At 32.2% G+C, this 21,713-nt stretch overlaps 1 protein-coding gene across 2 annotated transcripts in view; it reads left to right on the top strand.

Annotated features, from left to right (window-relative positions):
• Positions 1 to 3,136: 3,136 nt before the first annotated feature.
• Positions 3,137 to 21,713, top strand: part of LOC134253636 (uncharacterized) — a 47,553-nt gene continuing 28,976 nt past the window's right edge. For both annotated transcript variants that reach the window (XM_062736202.1, XM_062736201.1), the window contains exon 1: positions 3,137 to 3,438. In XM_062736202.1, coding sequence (XP_062592186.1) covers positions 3,138 to 3,438 — 301 coding nt within the window. In that variant the 5' untranslated portion in view covers position 3,137. The remainder of the gene's footprint in view (positions 3,439 to 21,713) is intronic.

The raw sequence follows: 21,713 nt of genomic DNA, 5'->3' as shown, positions 1-21,713 counted from the left end.
CAACAAAACTTCCACTCAGGATATCTCTGGTACATCTCTTATAGTTAAATCTACTGACAACACACAGTCGGTGTCATTAGAACACACAGGGGAAACAAACACATATCCTAAAATGTAAGGTTTGAGGAACATTTTTATATTTTTTTCTTTATTAGAGAAGTCTCCTATTTGTATTTTGCCGCTAAAGCAAGTAAAAATATTTTGTTTTGTTTTGTTTTTTATTTTATTTTATTTCAACAGAACACTGCAAGGTTCAGCAACTGGTGCATTTCAGGAGACAAGTAAGTGTTCAATCAATTTTCAGTTATTAAGAAAATTATGTGCATTTGATCATTACCAGGGATCATTACTACTACGTATACATGTAGTTGGTATACGTATACATGTAGTTTTAATCAGGACAAAACATAGTCCAGACATTTGACCACCATTTCTAATTGTTATGTTCCAAATATACAATTGTGTTTGGCTGGATATTTTAAAACAGTATTACATGCCCTTGTGTTGAACTCAACATTTTTAATGATGAAGTAATGAATACCATAACCCCATGGATTCATGGATGTTTTTTTTTTTAGTCCTAACGATTATACCACTTCATTTCCATGGGAGAAAACGTATAAGATTGGATTTTTTCTCCCACTGGGATTTATTCTCCAAAAAATTGATCAGAAACGGGATGAATCCCATGGAACTAATAAGTAGAAATTAAATTTTTTTTCATTCATTGTCAACCATGAGATAAAAAATTAAACACTCGGATGAATTGGGCATCACCTTTATTATAACACTTGGTTGTTATAGAAGATAACCATTTACCTCTTCTTCTAGTAAAATATTCAAATTTGAAATATAAGGATAAATCCTTCATGCAAATCGTTCCAAGAAGAAATTGTATCCTTAGCATTTTGCATTTTACGTATTCTGTTGAATATTCAATGCGAACGAGTTCTTGTACCCAATATGCAAATGACCCACAAGCAAGGAAAGTTGACGAAAAATCACTTTTAAAAATAAATGTTTGTCATCACTTTTTTACTTTATTTTTGCATAAAGCTTTTTGACCTATGTATTAGTTATTACAAATAGATAACCATTTACCTCTTAGTTTCAACAATGACAGCTAAAACCTTATCAGTAAAATATTCAAATATGAAATAAATGTGTCAAACTATGTGTCAAACAATGTAATATCTTTCATTTCAAGCTCAGCAGGATATACCGTATCGACATAAGAATGGGAGAAACCATTATTAATTGCCAATGTGTCGTCGATATAGCTGAATGTCGAGTTGAAGGACAAAACAAATGTTTTTTGTTTCTTTCTTATTATAAGATTTTGAACATATTCTCTGCTTCACGTATATGCAAAAAAGGGTCTGCTTATAAAGGGGCGCAATTGGTATTCATGGGATTTCAAATAGTTAGTAGGCGGGCCTGGTCTTCAAAATCCACATACACTTCCTTATATTGTCATGTTATCAATCGGAAACACAAGCAACATTTCACATATCAACTTCAGTGTAAATGTAGTTATTTGTACAACCAGAATGTGTTTTCAACAAAGTGATTTTGAAAATGATAAGGTAAGTAAAATTTCGAGTCCATTTTTAATTGAAAAGCAGTTTCAATGAAGGACATGGAGATAACGAAAAGTAGTCAATACCAAAGTCCATGAAACAATACAAAATAGGAGCAGAGCAAACACGGACCTCCGAAACATCATAGGTGGGATCATGTGCCATGGAGGAGTGAGCATCCCCTGCCGGCCGGTCACACCCGCTGTGTGCTCCTTGTCATGATCAGGAAAGAACGGAGTGTATAAATAATGGATAAACAATTATATAATTAGTATGAAAAACGTCAGTCAGCATTTGACTCAATGATAAATTGTATTTGCTTACGAGGTCATTGTATCGACAAAAGAATTTACGAAATGGTGACTTTAAACGAGTCTATACATGTATTCTTTTTCATCAACTTGTCTGTCAATAACTTAGTACCTCATTTTAGAAACTGTTCAAATGATATCAAAAAAATCAAAATAGCCTGGACTTTAAATAATGTGGGGAATGGTTGTATATAAAGTTTAAAAGTCGTAATTTTTTTTGATGATTTTGGTAAAATTATGTGATTTTGAATTTTACAAAAAAGTTCTTTGGAATTTTGAAATATCGATTTCTGATTTTTGGTTGTTTGAAATATTAAAAATATTCAAAACTGACGTATAATTTTGAAGAATTTCCTTCTAGAAAGGGAGTCATGGTATAACTGATTACCCCTTTTAGAATGGAATTCCAGTTCCTCTAAAATACGATTTAAAGAATGAGCTTTACACTGTACAAAGATATCCCTCTGTGGTACATGGATACCGGTCCTTTGGATGAGACCGTATAAAACGAGGTGTCGTGTCACAGTAGGTGCTGGCACGAAAAAGATCTTTCACTGCTCAGTGTCTGTAAATGCTTAGTTTAGGACAAAACTTTGCAGCTTTCTAGGAGCAAGTGTTGGCGGCTCCTTATGATGGGAAAATTATCGAGAGGGATGTTCATAAACATACATACAAGCAAACAAAAAATACAAACACAATGTTGTTACCTGCTTGTCAGCAGGGACCAGTACTCGTACATATTGATCATGTTATTTAGTTAAAGGTCTTGCTTTTCATGTCTAGCCAATCGCTAAGCGTAATCTTTCAGAGAATCCATAATTTTTATGAAATTATTACATCAATTAAAAAATCGGGGTTCCCTAAATTTTGGCCCTTTTAAAATCATTGATATAAGAAGGATTAAGTTTCAGATATTCGATATCTAGGCTCTGTAAAGTTTTCTTGTAATTAAAAAGTCTGCTTTGCGCTCTGAGTCCGCATGCAGTAGCGGAATGACAATGGAATATAGCTATCTTTTATATTAAAATTCAGAGTTTTTGAGATAAATCTCTCTGTCTTTCATGATTTAAGTACGTCCGTGTAGGTATTGAAATATCACGTCCAAGTAATTGTGTCCATAACTTAGATCAGAGAGCACGTTTTATCCTTATCGACCATTTTACCCCTATCTACACAAAGCACTTATGTCAATCAAATTCATTGCTCGTGCAACTGCATCGTTTTTGTTGTGATTGAAACTTTGAAAATGAGGGTTCTCTGTTCCGTAGCGATTTTGTTAGCCACTTTTACATTAGTACGATGCTCAGGGCCTATAAACGGAACATGTAAGGGTACAAAGTTTAGTTTCTGCGACTGGGCCGGATGGAGCAAATGGACCAACTGTACAAACCAGTGTGGACAAGGAACCCAAGAAAGAAAACGTTTTATATGTTGTCCCCCCGAATATAATGCATCTACTATCCTAACCTGTGTCGAAAAACTCTGTTCTCATAGTTTGTCTGACTATACAGAAAACAAGACGTGTGTCTCCCGAGCCCACTGCCAAGGTATGTTGAAAATATATTTTATAAAACCTATTACACTATAAATCTATTTATCCTGTTTCTGATCTCTCAATATGCAGATTACGTGTTCATAGATGGAGGATACAATTTCTAGCTCCATACAGTGTAACAGAAATAAATGTCAACTTTTAAATTGTAGCCATGATTTTGTTATATTACTAAAAATTAAGAATATGCGATATATTATCACTTTTATTTACTGAAAATTTGACATCTTGTTTCCTTTCTATAGGAGCTTATGCATTACAATTTTCATAAAATCGGGACGTTTATTTCTATATAAAGAATTAAAACTATTATAGTCATCTAAAAAATATTTGTGAAATAAGGGAACATTTTATATTTAAATCAATGCATTGTTCTTTTATAGTGTTTTGTTACGGGGGAGGGGGGGTCTAGTTTCTGACTAGATGAAATATTCAAAGTATATCTGCAGCATAGGCATCGGAAGCAAATTGAAAGGGGGAGGGGGAAGGGTAATTGGAAGTGGGAGGCTAAACCAACAAAAAGGTAAACCTCAATTTTCAATGTCTATATAATGTCTATCTTTGCAAAAAAAGGGGGGGATTAAGCCCCTCTAGCCCCCCTCCCGGTTCCGACGCCTCTGTGCAGATATGTCTTACATAAATATGCGTAGATATTAAAGATTTAAAAGATCATAATTTTCTTTCCTTATAACAATTTTACAGCTTTAAATAAAAAAGGTAAACAGAGTATAAAATCAAGCAGCGAATACATTTTTTACTGATTTAAAGCTATGTCTAAATACAGACTAATTCATTGTCATCTCTGTCTAATATAACACACAAACTGATTCATAGCCATTTCAGTCTAATACATGTATATACATATCCATGTTATGAACACTAACTTATATCATCTCAGTCTAACTTATAAATGTTATACGTACACTGATTTATTGTCATCTCAATATACTGCCCTGCGCACTTTTTACATCCAAACTCACATGGGTTTTCGCACAAATTATGGTCACATTCTTCTTGTCATAAATCAAAACATTATCGAACTTCAATCAACGACATAACCATAATATTGTAATATATTGTTTAACGTCCCTCTCACCTCTAGAGTCGCGAAGTAATTGATCCTTCCGTCGCGGGTTAGAATCCCGCTGTGGGTTGTGGACACCTGTCCTTCGGATGAGACCGTTTAAAATGAGGTCCTGTGTCGTAATAGCTAGGTGCAGGCACGTAAAAGATCTCTTAATGCTCAATAGCCCTGTGTGCCGAGCATAGGACAAAATTTGCAGCTCTCCACCGGCATATCTCCATATGAGTCAAAAAATCTCGAGAGGGACGTTAAACAACATATACAACCAATTAATAAGATATTTTCATTCATATGGATCAAATTTCAAATTCCTCGCCCACTGACGTTTTTATAGAGCTGGGTATTGCGACTGAAAAATCGTATCGCGATATATTGCGATATTAAATTTTGTATTGCAATATTATATTTACTTTTATTTTTACCTTTTTTTCTATAAAGACATAACAAAAAATAAATTTTCTTTTCTTTTATTCAAACTCTATTACTGATTTAGTTATTTTACTGTTTTGAACACAAACTATAATAATAATTGAAACTAAAAAAAACTGAATACAAAAACTATGCAAAAGTTACTAATAGTTGTGAAAACAAACTCAAAAAATTGAATACAAAAACTGAGAAACTTATGACTAGATAATTTTGAACACATAGCAAATTCAAAAACAGTTCCTAAGACACTTGTCTTGATATAAGCATCAGGAATTCATGATTACTGCAGATTTTTTTTCAGGAAGATAAGTTTGTCCACATGACAAGGTTTTAAACAATATATATATAAAAAATTCTTTCTGATGCTACTGAAGTTGCAGGAATACACAGAATTTTTCTTGCCAAAGAAGCCACTAAAGGGCATAATCCACCACTGTAAGGGGTACTGTTAAAAGGTGCAGGTCAGACTTTTATAAGTTTCTATATTTTCTGTAAAACAGGTTTTCTCTTATGTAAACATACACATATATACCATACAGGACTGTTATTGTTATTATTGCTGTCAATGTCAACAGCAACTTCTCCAGTTGGACAAAGTTCAAATTTAATGATGGTAATGGTGGAAAGTTTCCTTGGGTTCTTGTTTAATTTTCATTGGCCCAAGTTCAGCAAGTTTGTTGATTACATTTGAATGAACTTCCTCTTTCAAAGTGTCATCTAGGAAAGGCAGTGATTTAAATCATGTAAAAATTCTCTTTGATATATCTATGCTGCAGATCCTTATAATCATATATTTATGGCATCTTATGCAAATGCTCACATTATGACTGATATGGTGGGCATGCTCTCAGAGCAGAGAGAAGTTGTCAACATAGTTTCACATTCCATGTCCTCAGCAAAAGCTAAGTCTTCATCTGTGAATGAATTAATGTCTTTGTGTTTTAAACTAGAACTGTTGTTACATTTCAAGCACATTGCATTTCAAACTATAAACCATATAACAACGTTAATCTATATAATTTGTGTGCACATCTGTAAAATTCCTCTCAGCTTTGCAGTTGCAACGCGATAAAAAGGCAACAATCTTTCTCATTCTAGCAAGAATATGGGATACTTGCTTCACCTTGAGAGACTTTTGCGCTGCAAGGTTAAGTGTATGTGCATAACATTTTATGTGATGTTGTGCTTGAAACAAGATATTTTTCATATTGCTAGCATTGTCAAAACATTGGAGGTCTTGGATTATCTGATAAAACTACAATGTTTTCACCTACAAAAAAATTAATTTGTAATTAAAATTAAAATCATATCTCCCAGTTTAAGTATGCTTTGAAAAAATACTTAATTTCTTGTTTATTAATATTCATTTCCTTTAGCTTTTTTTAAAATCAAATTTCAGATTTATACCTGTGTGGTTTTCCGATAAAACTCTTGATAAAAAATTTTGTATAGTCTGTGTCCATAAATACGGCAGTTATTGTAATAAACGTGAAACCATCCATCAGTTGTTAGTGCCACCTAAACAAATTTCAAAATTGCTTAAATGTAATACTTATTTATTAAATACATCAACAACATAATATTAAATGTTATACCTTACAGTTTCTCAGAGAAAAAAATGAATAAGATTTTGATGATTCCTTATCATAATTGATTTTTTTTTTACAAATTCATTTAAGTTAGGATGAATGCACTGATAATTATAAATCAACAAAATCTATTGTTAACATTTTATTACACTGTACATCTTGGGAATAAACTGTTTTCTTCCAGGAATGGTGTACCTAATAAAAAAATTATAGAAGCAACGTTATGTAGTTTAACTTGTACACACAATATTTCTCTGTTAAATATAAATGTAACAATTATCAGAGTGACAGTGAAAACTATATGTAAATCAATCTATTCAATCATATCATTTTCATTACTTAAACATGTTCCCGTTTATTAAAATAAAATCTTACCTAGGGTCTAGTATTTTAACGTTTACAGTATCTTTGATAATAAGCCTATTTGACTGTAATTGCTCGTTTATCAATTGTGAAAACATATTGTTGTCAGCTCATTTTTGTTTTGAATTTGGCCGTGATGTCCATGTATTTGTTGCCTCCAGAGTATTTAATACTTTCGTTACAATAATCACACACTGCAATATTTGCAACAACTTTCTGATTTTCTTTTCTTGTGATAAATCTTCTCATTTCTTAAAGTTACCGTGACAGTTGATTTTTCTCTGTAATCAAGGGCAAGTAACTCTTTTACAGAATATCAGAATGTAACAAAAAAATACCGCGATACGTAGGCAATATCGGCACTCATGCATATTTGGCCTCCTTAGCGTCAGACACATAGACATATGCGCACGAAATTTGCATGCATATTGGGCCTCCTTAGCTCCTGACCTATCGACCTGCCTGATTTACATTCTGGTAGAATTATCAAAAAATCAACTCCGCTAACTTACAAAAAATTCACAAAAATGAGCTAAACATAGTTTCACAATTGATAAACGAGGTTTATCGACTGTAAACTATAGCTAACAAACCGTGAACTACAGTTAACAATACGTTTACTATAGTTTTCACCTGTAAAACTATATTTAACGGTTGTTAACTCAATGCTAATCGGCTGCCTTTCACGTTTGTAAACTATGATTTACCACCGTGAACTATAGTTAAGAGTTATTAATCATAGTTTCACAAATCGTGAAACTGTATTTATCAGATAATCTATGTTTTAACAAATGATAGTTTTCAGAAATTGACATGGTTTACAGTCTAAAATATAGATTAACCATATGAATGAAAATATTTTATTAATTGACTATAACTGCTATATTACCTGTACTTTGCATTAATCTCATGTCATTCTCCAAATGAATTGTAAAGACTGTTAGCATGAGTTTGTATGTATATATGTGCATGTTTCATAAGGATTTACAATGACTGACCTCCCATTTTCGATTATTTTCTTTGTTTATATATATTGTATTAATGCTATAAGGCGTATGTCTTTTGCAATAAAGAAATTGAAATTGAAACTTTTCATATGATTTCAAATTTTGTAATACCTTTTCTATGCTACCAAAGCTGCAAACAGGAAAGTTGAAATTGATTATGACGTCATAATGGATCTAGCACTAAAAATAAGTCTAAAGTCATTTACTAGATATTGACCTTAATAATGTGAGTTAAAAAGTGCAAACAGCTGTTTATCTTTACATTAGGAGTAAGGAAGATCGTCTTTGCTGATTTAATCCTGCATCACTTGAAATTTTGCATTGAATATGGGTCTTTAATACCAGGAGCTCTATCAATAAACTTTTCTTGATATTTACTAAATATATAACTTTTGCTTTAAAGAAAGGTGGGGCACATTAAATCTTGTTCATGCATATGTGTCTGACTGTCATGAAATCCGTGAACATATATATTGCTTATATTACTTTAAAATGAGAAATGATACTAGAGGTCTTTTATATTTCAGTGACAAGACCTTTCCAAATGTACTGCAATTTGCACCACCTTAATACCTTTCTAAATTAAATGTACCATTATTTTGATCTTTCGATCTTGAGGTTTTGATATACTTTTTAAAATTTTTAAAACATATTTAATTATTGTTTTTTGATTGTGAGTAGAAAGAATGGTATATATATTTGAGTAGTGACGTACTTAACTTTTTGAACATTGGTGGTACATACTTTGAAAGAGAATACATCTATTTTTTTTTAATGTTAGACACCGAAAGCCAGTCGAGACAGCAGTTGTTTGTATACTGGTACATAATAACACAGAAGTGCTTAATTTTCAAAAAGGTATTAGTATTTGTTAAAGAAAACGAAATGATATTTTTTTCAATTTAAAACATACTTATAACATCTTTCAGAGAGTTATCAGGTATTATTTGAATTTGGTTGAAGTACAGTGTATGTGCAATTTCAAATATATGTCATAATGTACTCTTCAGACATCAGAGGGTTCGTTTCCTTCTGAAGTGTATATGCTTCTTGTTTTGGAGATGAATAGCAGGATAATATGAAGAATGGCCTTGTTGTGCTACTTAAGAGAAGATAATGCGGAGGAATTGTAAGTTTTTCTCCTCTTAAATCAGACATAATCTAGAGTCGGTAATCTTGACATGGAAAATAGTCCCCAACCAGGTGTTAGATATATACAGACACTCTACTGTTGCGCAGTGATCGAGAAATGAACTCGACACTTTACCTGTTTTCACTTTAAACATTAAATTAAAGATATAGGACAGGGATTTCAGGTTCGATTCATTTATTTTGAATTTTATTAACTGGCTTCCTTATTTTAGATCATGAAAGACAGCGTTTTAACGTATGAATGAACAGTTTATTCTCTATAATACGGAGACTGTATTTGATTTACATTAGAAAGTCGGTATTTATCAGAGATAAGTAATATAATGATGTGGGATTATATGTTTTCTTGATAAAGACAGTCGTCAAGAAAAACATTATCACCGTTTTTATTGGTAAATTGTTAAAAAATGAGGATTCCTAAGTGTTATTGAAAGTCGGTACAGTTATGTGGTTCCGAAATTACCTGATTGTCTTTTACCTAATGAAATACATGTATTAAAATCATACTAATTATTTTACTCATATACATAAAAAAGATCTTTTTTCGAACAATCAAAGAAAAGGATTTAATTGTTTGAATATAATATAATGGTTTGAAAATATAGAATGGCGATTACAAATTGATGAAATTGTGATTTCAATTTGTTCAGTGTATGTTATTATAACAAAACTGGCTTGATAAGCATCAGACAAGCACTGCTTCCTTAGAATCCTTTCAAGCTTGAACTAAAGGATCCCTTTTCTTTTTGACAGTAAAAAATGAACCCAATGGCTCATTTCTGTTGTTTTATGACAAGTTATGAAACTTATGCTGAACTTAAAATTTCATGCTTTGAAATTAAATTTCCTGATATTTAAATATTCGGGTTGCTCATTTAAAACATCACTGGTCAACTAAGGCTATTATGGATTTAACAAATCTTTGAATGTGATGCCATATATTACGTTAGTACATATGCTTAAAACACAGTAAAGGCTAGTGTATATTGTTGCAAAGGTTTACACGAACCTTATGATTAGCATGGGTCAGCTGAAAGAAATGATTTATGTATTTCCATTTATGAAGGTTTATTAATATTTTGACTTTCTAGCACCTTTGATATAAGAGGAAAATCTCGTATATGAATTGGGCTTTAGATATGAAGAGATCAGAACTTACCTCTGTATTGTATGGACACTCTCAGTCATTCATTTACAATCAGGCGCTAAGCCTCTGCCACTTTAAAGTTTCTATAATTGATAAGTTTCTTCTCAAAAACCAGATCACATGACAATTTCTCCACAGTTTCTTCTAAAATTCTTCACAAAAGTAAAAAAGAGAAATGTTTCGGTCTGTTCTGTTGTCGTTGATACCTTGTTTGATCTTGCTTTTGGAAAACAAAGTCTGGCGAGTTTTCAGTTTAAAAGGTTGTGGTTATAAAGGTACAAATTACACAGAATGTGACTTGATGTTTTGGACATCTTGGTCCGTTTGCAATGGTAATAGTTGTCCTGTGGGAAAACAGCAACGTTTTAAGGGCATTTGTTGCCCAAATCCAGGGAATTTCTCGACGGATGTAATCAAAGAGCATTGTAAACAGGATTGTAATATGACCGATGCAGATTTTCAGGAGTTGGCTCCTTATACACCTCCCTCCACATCCACATCAGCCAAACCAACAATCTCAATCAAAGGTAAAACACCATTAAAGAAAATTAGACAATGTGAAATTTAAAGTGAAAATACGTGCTGTAATACAGTGTGTAACCTTCTCAATCTTATTTTTTTGGTTTCTGTCTCTTAAATCATATCAAAATTATCAAAAATATCATGGATTTTAATTTGTTGCTATCGAAAGGTCCATGTAAAGGCTATGATTTATTATTTTAATGTAGAAAATGATTCATTTGATCTTATATAAAGGCTGTTGAAGGCAAAAGTTGAAATTAACATCCCTTGGAAAACTTTAACGTAACACGTAATTATGTATTCAAAGATTGATAAGGAATTTTCGAGGGGTGTCAATTTTAACTGTTACCCTCCAAAACAGAGACCATTTCTTTTATTATACAGAATGTTGTTAATGAAATACATGTAGAATTTCCGTAAAAATATTAAATGTTAAATTCTGATGCCGATTTCAACTATGAATATGATCGAAGCATTTCAAACCATCATGTAACCGATATGCTAAAAATTACTGAAATCTGAATATTATCGTGACGTTATATTGATTGTCAGTATTTTTTTTCAAGCGTTGATAAAAGCAAATTGGCGGTGCGATTGTGGAATTTGTATAATTATTATTCAAACACGCAGAGTACAATGTTGTTCTGAAACCTTTACTAATAAAATAAAGAATGGCTACACTTGGTTTTGATATTCTTTCTTCATCAACTTCTTTTTTAATAACTTACCACTCCTCCGTGTCGAATCAAGTGAGCGATATAAACTCTGTATGCAGGCGACAAAGGTATATTGCTGCAACAGTAGGGGAAATTAACATTGGAAAAGGTAAATTCATCACGTTTGTTAAAAAGCTTTGCTGTTCAATAACCATTAACGTCTTCTACTGTAATGGATAAATTACTTAATAAAGACGTATGGGTGTGACCAAACAGCAGGAGATGCTCACTCCTCCATAGCACCTGATCCCACCTCTGATGTTTTGGAGATTCGTGTTGCTTTGCTCTTATTTTGTATTGTTTCATGGACTTTTGAACTTGAATTCTGTTCGTTATCTCTATATATTTCATCCTAATATGAAAAAGAAGACTCTGTGGTATCTTTTATTTCAAGTTCACCGGGATATATCGTATCGACATAAGAATGGAACCAACCATGGTTAAACCTATACGTCGTCAATGTCTAAATGTTGAGTTGAAGGCCACAGCCCTAATATATAATTTTAATCCAATTTATTGTAAGCTTATTTGGAAACGCCGTGTCCCACACTAGTACTTAAGGATAAAAGATATTTGGTGGATGAACTACACGTAGGGAAAACACAATTATGCAGCTGGAATAAAGGGATAAAAGATAACATTTTTGTGACCTTTTAGCTTTAGGCTATAAAGTCAAGTTAGGTCTTTTTATGATAATTGAAATTTATTATGTTGATAACGATGACTATATATGAAATGTAAAATTTCTTACACTCAACATGATCTCTTTAATAATAATAATAATAATAATTCTTTATTTAAAGAAGGTAACCCGATTAGTGCAAGCACTATTCTTCCCCGGGGCCTTCTAATTCATGATCTCTTTATTTCAAATGAGTTTTTTTTAAATGTCATATTGACCATAGGTTTAATATAATGTTGCAAAACCGCGAAGAAAACTATAATCATCACCAGAAAGGCAAGCAAATTTTTCTTCCTCGTTTTGCAAAAATAATTATCAATTCAAATTCATACCCTATACAAGTATTTGTCTTTTGAAAGAACGCTATTCAATCAATGTAATGAAAATTTTTGTTTACATGTAGTTGAAGAATTCAAAAGTGAAAAGTCCTCTTCATTTACTCAAACTGTTATCCTTTAAAACTTGATGCTTAGGTATTTAACTCCTTTTTAATTAAGTACTATCTTCATTTGGGCATTTTCTTTATAGAACTTCTGATGTAAAATGGTTTCCCTTATATTCAAAATTCAAACAGCTAATTTGAAACATTCAGACCCAGAATTATGTATTTGAATTTTTGAACCAGTTTTAATATCATTTTCATAAAAATGTTGATTCAAAACTGCACAATATTTTTAATGATAAAATCAACCTCTGTTTATTTCTGCTTGGCATTTTAAAAGAAATATGGTAACCTATAACTACTTTTTTTTTTCTACTTTATATAATTTCATTCATTTAGTGTAATGCTACAGTTTTCTTTTTAATATTTTTTTAATATCTTTGCATGAAATATTAAAATATTTTGATGCTTTGCAAAGCTAAATTTTATACATGTATTATTGACAAATTAAAGATCATTATAATTGATAAACTTTAGATCATAATAGATGTATTTCTCGAATATATGTCGATATAATTAACAATCGAAAATACGTTAATGTGTCTTAGATGACTATTTAATGCAACAGTAGAACATATTTCAAATGTGCCCTTATTCTCTACATTAAAGTGGATTTTTTGGGATATATTTATGGCTCTATTCAAAAGCCTTTTGTTCTTTATATTAGATATTTGCCTACTCTTTTATTGCTTTTTTCGCACCAAGAGTCCCTTGAATTTATCTTAATTGCTAAGAAATTTTACAATCCATGGATCTACATATTTGTTTGAAACCTTCATGTCTAATGCTTTCAGTTATTTGATCAGTAGAATCACAATGGATTGCATCATATTTAATCACTCTTAGTGGAAATAACTTAAATCACGTGATACTCCTGTTTCATATTTAAAAATAAAAGAAATCCGAGCTGGTTTGTATTAAGGATAAAACAATTGTCAAAATGATGTTTTCACGATAGGTTGTTGGTTCTTCCTTGTGTACTCACTCTGTAATTATATAGGAATTGATTTTGTATATTGATCTGGATGTCAATATAAACATTAGAATTTTCAGCATGTGACTTAATGTTAATGACAAAATGGACTCCATGTAACGGTACAAACTGCGCTGTCGGACAGCAAATACGCTACAAGGGAATATGTTGTCCAGGCGAAAAGAAAGTCGAGAACAGTTATAAAAGATAGATGTAAAACTAATTGTAATCTGACGGAGACTGACTTTTTTTTTTTTTAGCTCAAACCATATACCCCTCCATCAACAACCACTCCAAAACCAAGTTCTGCCAAAGTAACAAACCATTTACAAATGACTGTTAAAGCAACATCACAACAAGGTTCTCCAGTACCAAGCAGTAAAAGTAGCGGTTTTAGATAAGTTATAATAATTTACATGTAGGTTCTTCATTTCATTAGGCTTCATGAAGGGTGTGACCGGTCTATAGGGGATATTTGATGCTTACTTCTTCTATTCACCGATTCCCACCTCTAGGATTCCTGAGATCGGTGTCACTTGCTATCTTGACATTTGAATCGTTTATGGATTTTTTTAGATCGATGCTTCTTTTCTTTATCTTCACTTTTTATGTTCAAAACTTTTATCAATCACTTTAGTCATATTTTAATCTTCAACTTTAATGTTTTGTGATTTTTTACTTAAAATAAATTGAAGTAATCCATAATCTAAAGAAATACTAAGGAATCAAATGTAAAGGAAAGATACAGTTTTCTTTGAAAATTTTAGTGATTAACACAAGGTAGGATTATACAATCATAGTTTACAAAGGTATTACTCATATACATGCATGTACATAATACCGAAAACATAATAACGACATGTTAGTTGACAGGTTAGAATTCCATTTGCTGATCTATACCTGTCATATGAATATCAAAAACTCTAAATTCATTGTTCCTTGTTCAATGTGCATTTTATATGCCGAAACTTGGAATTTAATTTTGGAAACGGTGCAGTAGGATGTAAGGTACCATCATAAAAATTAGACGGCGTGTGAAATCAATCGTCACACATTCAAAATTGACTTTACAAGTGTAACTGCGCAGTTTGTGCAGCAGGAATTGAATTACGCCAGAGAAAAAAATTGTCCAAATCATTATAAACGACTCGAGAATTGTCATTTAAGATAGGAGTAAAAAAACTGTAATTTGAACGATTATGATTTAATTGAGCCCAGACCACATACCCACTCTGTCACTGTGACATTTGAAAAGCTTTCTCACTGCCCATGAGTATTTGAAAAACAGTGTAAGCGCATGGTTATGATGAGCAAGGAAGTCTCTTCAAAATTGCAAAATTTTTGACCTGTGAATCAGAGTATCTGTTGTTAAGGTGTCACTATTGATTATGCATGTATAGTGAAATGCATATTGTGATGAAAATATTTTCTGCGTCTGGGTATTTGGCCTACATACTAAGCACATGGCACAAATGAATATAGGCACTGTACCTCTTGTGAATATCAAGGCTCTTAATCGTGTTCTTTAGTGTAAGTTTTTACATGTATAAAGTGAAGTGCATAAATTCTTTTAAAATGTTTTATATTCTTGGGCTTTAAGCAGTTAGACTTGTGCATGATTATGATGAGCAAAATTGCCTCTTTAACACTGTTGCATACATCACCCCTGAGATGAGGGTCCTGGTGTTAAGGAGAGATTCTATTGATCGCAGAGTGAAAGACGTGCATTTTTTTGTTTTTTGAAAATCTGAAAAAAAGAGAGTACAACGTTGTTATGAGCAAGATGTAATTTTATAATATTTCCGAAATTCTGAATTACTTGGTCTAGTACTCTTTTGATGAACAAGGCACTATGGATATTTTTATAGAAATATTGGAAGCAAATTTAAAGTGGGGGAGTTAAGTGTAAGAGAATTTTTTTTCAGACCTACGAAAAAGCTGCCCGGGGGGGGGGGGGCAGTACCATTTTTTTCAAAAACAATACCACTTTCCCACTTTATCATGAATGTTAAGAAATTTGCAAATCCTTGGAACATGTTCGTTAGGATTTTCCTTTCTTAAACTTTTAGTTATTCACAAAGGATTACATCATTTTTTCCTTCTTTTAGTGGATATTACTTAATCACGTGATACTTCTGCATCATACTTAAAACAGAAACTTCCGAAGCTTTTATCTGGGTAAAACAAATTTCAAAATAATGTATATTTTCAGTTTATTTCGCTGGTTCTTCCTTGTGTACTCACTTTGTGATTATATAGGAATTAATATTGTTTATGGAAGTGGGTGTAAATATAAAAATCAAAATTTTACTTCGTGTGGAATAATATTTAATGGAATGGACTCGTTGAAACGGTACAAACTGTGCTTTTGGGCAGCAAATACGCTTGAAAGGAATTTGTTGTCCTGCCGTAAAGAAGGACCAGTCCAAAATAATTGTAAAAGAAAGATGTAATACTAACTGTAATCTGACAGATAATGAATTTTTTTGAGCTCAAACCATATACCCCTCCATCAGCAACCAAACCAGAACCAAGCTCAGCGAAAGTAACAAATCAGTTACAAATGACTGTTAAACTAACATTCCAACAAGGGTCTCTAGTACCAGGCAGTAAAGGTAGCAGTTTAAGATAAGATATAATAATTTACATTTAGGTTCAGGGAGGGTGTAACCGATCAACAGGGGATGTTTACTCCTCCTAGGCAACGGATCCCAAATCTGTAATTCAAGGAACCCGTGTTACATGCTTTGTTGACATTTGTAATGTTTATCGATTTGAGATTGATCACTGTTCGTTATCTTCACTTTGTACTTTCAAAACTTTTATCAATCACCTTTGTCATATTGAAATCTTAAATTTTAATATTTTCTAATTTCTTACTTAAAATAAATAAATTTACCCATGATGCAAAGAAATACTAAGCATAGGGATGATATAGTTTTTTTTTTAAAATTTAATCAATTGGTTTATAGAAGATCTAGATGAACACAAGAAAGGAATATGCAATCATTGTTATTACATGTAGCTATCATTTAACCCACAAGTTAAGTAATGATACATAATATAAAAGCTATTAAAACGATATGTTAGTTGTTAGAATTTCATTTGCTGTTCTGAACCTGCCATACAGATATCTATATGCAATAAATTCTCAGTGCATTCGGTTCGTTGTTCATAGTGTATTTAATATACTGATCCTTGACATTTGATGTTAGAAATGTTGCAGTAGGATTTGCGTATCATAAAAAATACACAATATGTGAAATCAATCAGATATTCAAGACTGACACCGTGTAGTGGTGCAGTTTGGACTTAAACGCCATAAAAGAACATGTTGTCCAAGCATTATAAACGAATCCAGAATTGTCATTTAAGGGGGCCGACTATATATAGTTTCCATTGCGCAATATTTCGTGCATCATAGTAAAATGAAGCATATTTACTGTTTTAATGCAGCTTTTTTGCTTAATTATTAAAATTAAACAAAATTAAGAAATTATACATATAAATATGTAATAACAATTTGATATACAATGTAACTGATTTTTAACCGATTTTGCAATTGATAGTTAGGTTGACGTCGTTGCAGTGTGTTTTTGACGTTATGATAATCTGTAGCTCGTAAAGAAAGGGGTAATAAAAATATTATTAAGGAAAAAATAATAAACATACGCTCTTGAAATTAAAAACATAGAAATTTGAGAATATCTCCAATATTTTTATCATGTTTTATTGTGAATCCATTTTGTACGTCACATTTTGTAATACTCTATAAAAATAGTAAAATTTGCTAATTTTTTGCATTTTGAGATGCCCCCTCTGATAACAAGACGGTAGAATTTTGTGTTTCTTTCATATATTGTATAATATAGTATTACTCATCAAATATTATAGTCTGAACAAAATGTCTATTGTAGTATTTGTATAATTTGCTTTAAAGTGCTAAAAATTGGCATTTTCCTATATAATCCTATAGTAAATGTATCTGTATTTTGAGACAGTCCCTCAAAAATATCTGGACGGTAGATTTCCCCCAAACTTTGCATGTACACTGAAGTTAGTGTAAGTTATATATGGTATAAAAATGAAGAGTTTCGCTATAGTAGTTTTCACATAATAAAACTATAGCCGGCCCCCTTAAGATGTGTGTAAACTCATCCGTAATCTTACTGATAATTTAAAAGAGCTAAGACCATACACTCCTCCATCAATAACCACGGCGAGACCAATTTATGCCACTGTGTCATATGAAGATCTTCCTCTCTACCCATGAGAATTTGGAAAACATAGTAACCGCATGTTTATAATGAGCAAGAGTTCCTCTTCAAAATTTCGAAATTCGTGTATCCTGGATCGGGGTATCAGGGCATGCACTATGAATTGTACAGTGAAAATGCATAATTTTTTGAAAATCTTTTGATCCCGGGGTATTTGGCCGACATATAAAGCACATGGCACAGATCAACAAATTTGCCGCTTTCATAAACATTTTCTTAAATTATAAACATCATGACCCTTAGGAATTTTCTCAGGTGTTAGAACAGGGCTTTATTGATTATATATATAGTCAAAAAAATCAATTCTTTTTTAAAAATTCTTTCAACTTTTTGAATATTTAGCAGGCCTCACTTTTATGATGAGGAAAGATGCTTCTTTCAGACTGTTACATTCTTGACCCTTGAGTTGCATGGGTTCTTGAGATAGGGAAAGATTCTATTGATCTTATAGTGAAGAAACATTTTTTACACACACACACACACACACAAAAAAAATTGGAAAAAAAAACAGTGTTCAAGGTTGCAAACAATTTGTAGTTTTACCAGATTACTGATATTCTCAATAACTTATATTCTCTTTTTCTGGACAAGACGCTGATTTTATTAAGAAATACTGTATTGAAAGAAGCGTCTCCCATTCGCTATTCATTACTATTATTAATGAAATAAAAAGCTTGATTGAATAAATGTGAGAATAATTTCATTATTTTAAAATGTATAATACTTAGAGTACTACCGGGGGGTATTAAGATTTTACCGGTCAGGTTGATTTGTATTTAATAGATAAAATACCTTTTTGTACATAAAACTCATTCCAGATCATGAGAGACCAATTTGATAGGGGTGATATGAGTTTGCAAGCTCATTTACTATTATTTTGTAGGCATTGGCGTCGGAAGGAAATTGAAAGTGGGGGAGCTAAGTGTAAAAAAAAATTTGTTCAGACCTACAAAAAAGCTGCTGGGGCTGGGGTTACAATATCAATCTTTTTTTCAAAAACAATACCACTTTCCCACTTTTTACCTTCACTACAACGTGTCTGTGAAAAATGTGTGTGAGGGTGGGGGGTGGGGGTTATGTTTATTGCCTAAGCCCCCCTAGCCCCCCGGTTCCGAGGCCTATGAGAAATAGTTTATTGAAAGAATGTTTTACTATTAAAGGCATGATTGATTAATTGTAAGTATAAGGTCGTTAAAGAACCGCTCAACTAATTTCAAACAAAGTTTGCAAATAACATATATAGCATATACATGTATGTTGGTGAAGGGGAACAAAATTTGCGAAGGTGAACCAGAAATATTTTAGGGAACTTCTTTAAGTAAAAAATATTATTATGTTGTCCCGAACGAAGTCGGGGACGACAAATTGCGATTGTACGCATGTTTTTGTTATCCAGGCTGTTTCTCGGAGATGCCTGGGACAATCTCTCTGAAACTTTCCTCAAAAGACGATCACTGGTTATAGCTGTGTTGTGTGGTCATTCAGTTTCAAAATGGCTAGCGTTGCCATGGAAACCTGCAAAAAGCTACGAATTTTGACCGCGAGTGTTCTTTCTTGTCCCTTGAACATTTTTCATTGACATTTTATTGATGAAATGATTCAGTATCTGTAATTGTGCTCATTTGATTTAAAAATTTCAAATTGTCAATATTTTCCATGGAAACAAGGTAAAAGGGAAAATTCTTTAACTTTGATTTTTAAATCAAAGTACTGAAAGTACCGATACGAGTTGATGGTTGTCCAAGCTTAGCTAATGGGTATTGTTTTAGTGATGAAAAAAATGAAAGTCTCCAGTTTGGGGCGACATACGCTATTGCTTGCAATAGCAAACTTTCTAGTTTTTGTTTTGCCATTGTGTGATTTTTATCTCTTGTTTTAACATTAAATTTGACCTTAATGAAATAGGGTATTTTAAGTCATTAAAGAATGAAGATGAACTCGGATGCAGTCTCTTTTGCCCCCCGCCCCTCCCCCAAATTATACATTGCAATAATTTTTATTAATATTCTCATGCTATATTGTAGAATGTTTTATTGCTTGCAAAGATAGGTACATGAACAATATAGACACTTATGCCCGGCATCAAATATTTATCCTCCGAGTAATTGAAAGCAAGATAGCGCGTGTCTAAGATGACTCAAAGTGACCCTTTTCAAAAATATACCTTTTATCTGTGCATTAAAAAGAAGTGTTCTGGATATTCATGGCTCTATTTTAAGCCGTTGTTCTTAATATTAAATATTTGTTAACTCTTATATTGCTTTTTTTGTACCAAGAACCCCGTTAATTTATCATGAATGTTAATAAATTTGCAAATCCTTTGATTTGCATGTTCGTTACGATCTTCATTTCTTAAACTTATATAGTTATTCACAAAGGGTTACATAATATCTAATTTCTTATAGTGGGTATTACTGAAACCACGTGATACGTCTATATAATACTTAAAACTAAAATTTCCGAGCTGGTTTTTATTAGGGTAAAAAATCTAAAAATAATGTATATTTTTAATTTATTTGGTTGGTTCTTCCTTGTGTACTCACTTTGTGATTATATAGGAATTGATATTGTGTATGGAAGTGGGTGTAATTATAAAAATCAGAATTTTACAGCGTGTGCCTTAATATTTAATACAGAATGGACTCCTTGTAACGGTACAGACTGTGCTTTTGGACAGCAAATACGCTTTAAAGGAATTTGTTGTCCTGTCGAAAAGAAGGACCAATCGAAAATAATTGTAAAAGATAGATGCAAAACTAACTGTAATCTGACAGATAATGATTTTTTTGAGCTCAAAGCATATACCCCTCCATCAACAACCACGCCAAAACCAAGCTCTATTAAAGTAACAAATCAGTTACAAATGACTATTAAGGCGGCGTCACAACAAGGGTCTCCAGGACCAGGCAGTAAAGGTAGCAGTTTTAGATAAGTTATTATAATTTACACGTAGATTCATCATTTCATAGGGATCAGGGAGGGTGCACCGATCAACAGGGGATGCTTACTCCTCCTAGGCAACGGATTCCACCTCTGGAATTCCAGGAACTCTTGTTACATGCTTTGTTGACATTTTTATTGTTTACAGACTTTTTTAAAATCAATCTCTGTTCGTTATCTTCACTTTGTACTTTCAAAACTTTTATCAATCACCTTTGTCATATTGAAATCTTAAATTTTAATATTTTCTAATTTCTTACTTAAAATAAATAAATTTACCCATGATGCAAAGAAATACTAAGAATAGGGATGATACAGATTTTTTTTATAGAAGATCTAGCTGAACACAAGAACGCAATATGCAATCATTGTTATTACATGTAGCTATCATTTAACCCACGAGCTACTGAAACATAATATTAAAGCTATTAAACGACTTGTAAGTTGTTAAAATTCCATTCAATTGCTGGTATATACCTGTCATATAGCTATCTATTTGCACTGAAATCAAACTCTTAATGAACCTTGGTACATGTATTTGTTGTTAGAAATAGTGCAATAGGATCTCACATTCAAAACTGACTCCGTGTAGCGGTGCTGTTGAACCTAAAGACAACCAAGTAATCTGGTGTCCAAGCATTATAAACAGATCCAAAATTTTCATTAAAGATAGGTGTAAAATCATCCGTAATCTGACTGATACTAACTTTATAGAAATTAGACCATACACGCCTCCATCAATAACCACGGCGAGACCAATTTATGCCACGGTGTCATATGAAAATCTTCCTCTCTGCCCATGAGTATTTGAAAAACATAGTAACCGCATGTTTATGATGAGAAAGGTTCCTCTTCAAAGTTTTGAAATCCATGTATCCTGGATCAGGGGATCAGGGCATGCACTATGGATTGTACAGTGAAAATGCATAATTTTTTGAAAATCGTTT

This window comes from Saccostrea cucullata, unplaced genomic scaffold (assembly GCF_032062105.1).
Source record: "Saccostrea cucullata isolate Sc308-1 unplaced genomic scaffold, CSIRO_AGI_Scuc_v1 ctg418, whole genome shotgun sequence".
NCBI classification, from domain to species: Eukaryota; Metazoa; Mollusca; class Bivalvia; order Ostreida; family Ostreidae; genus Saccostrea; species Saccostrea cuccullata.
The sequence above is the reverse complement of the archived record's forward strand: the minus strand, read 5'-3'. Positions and strand labels throughout refer to the sequence as shown.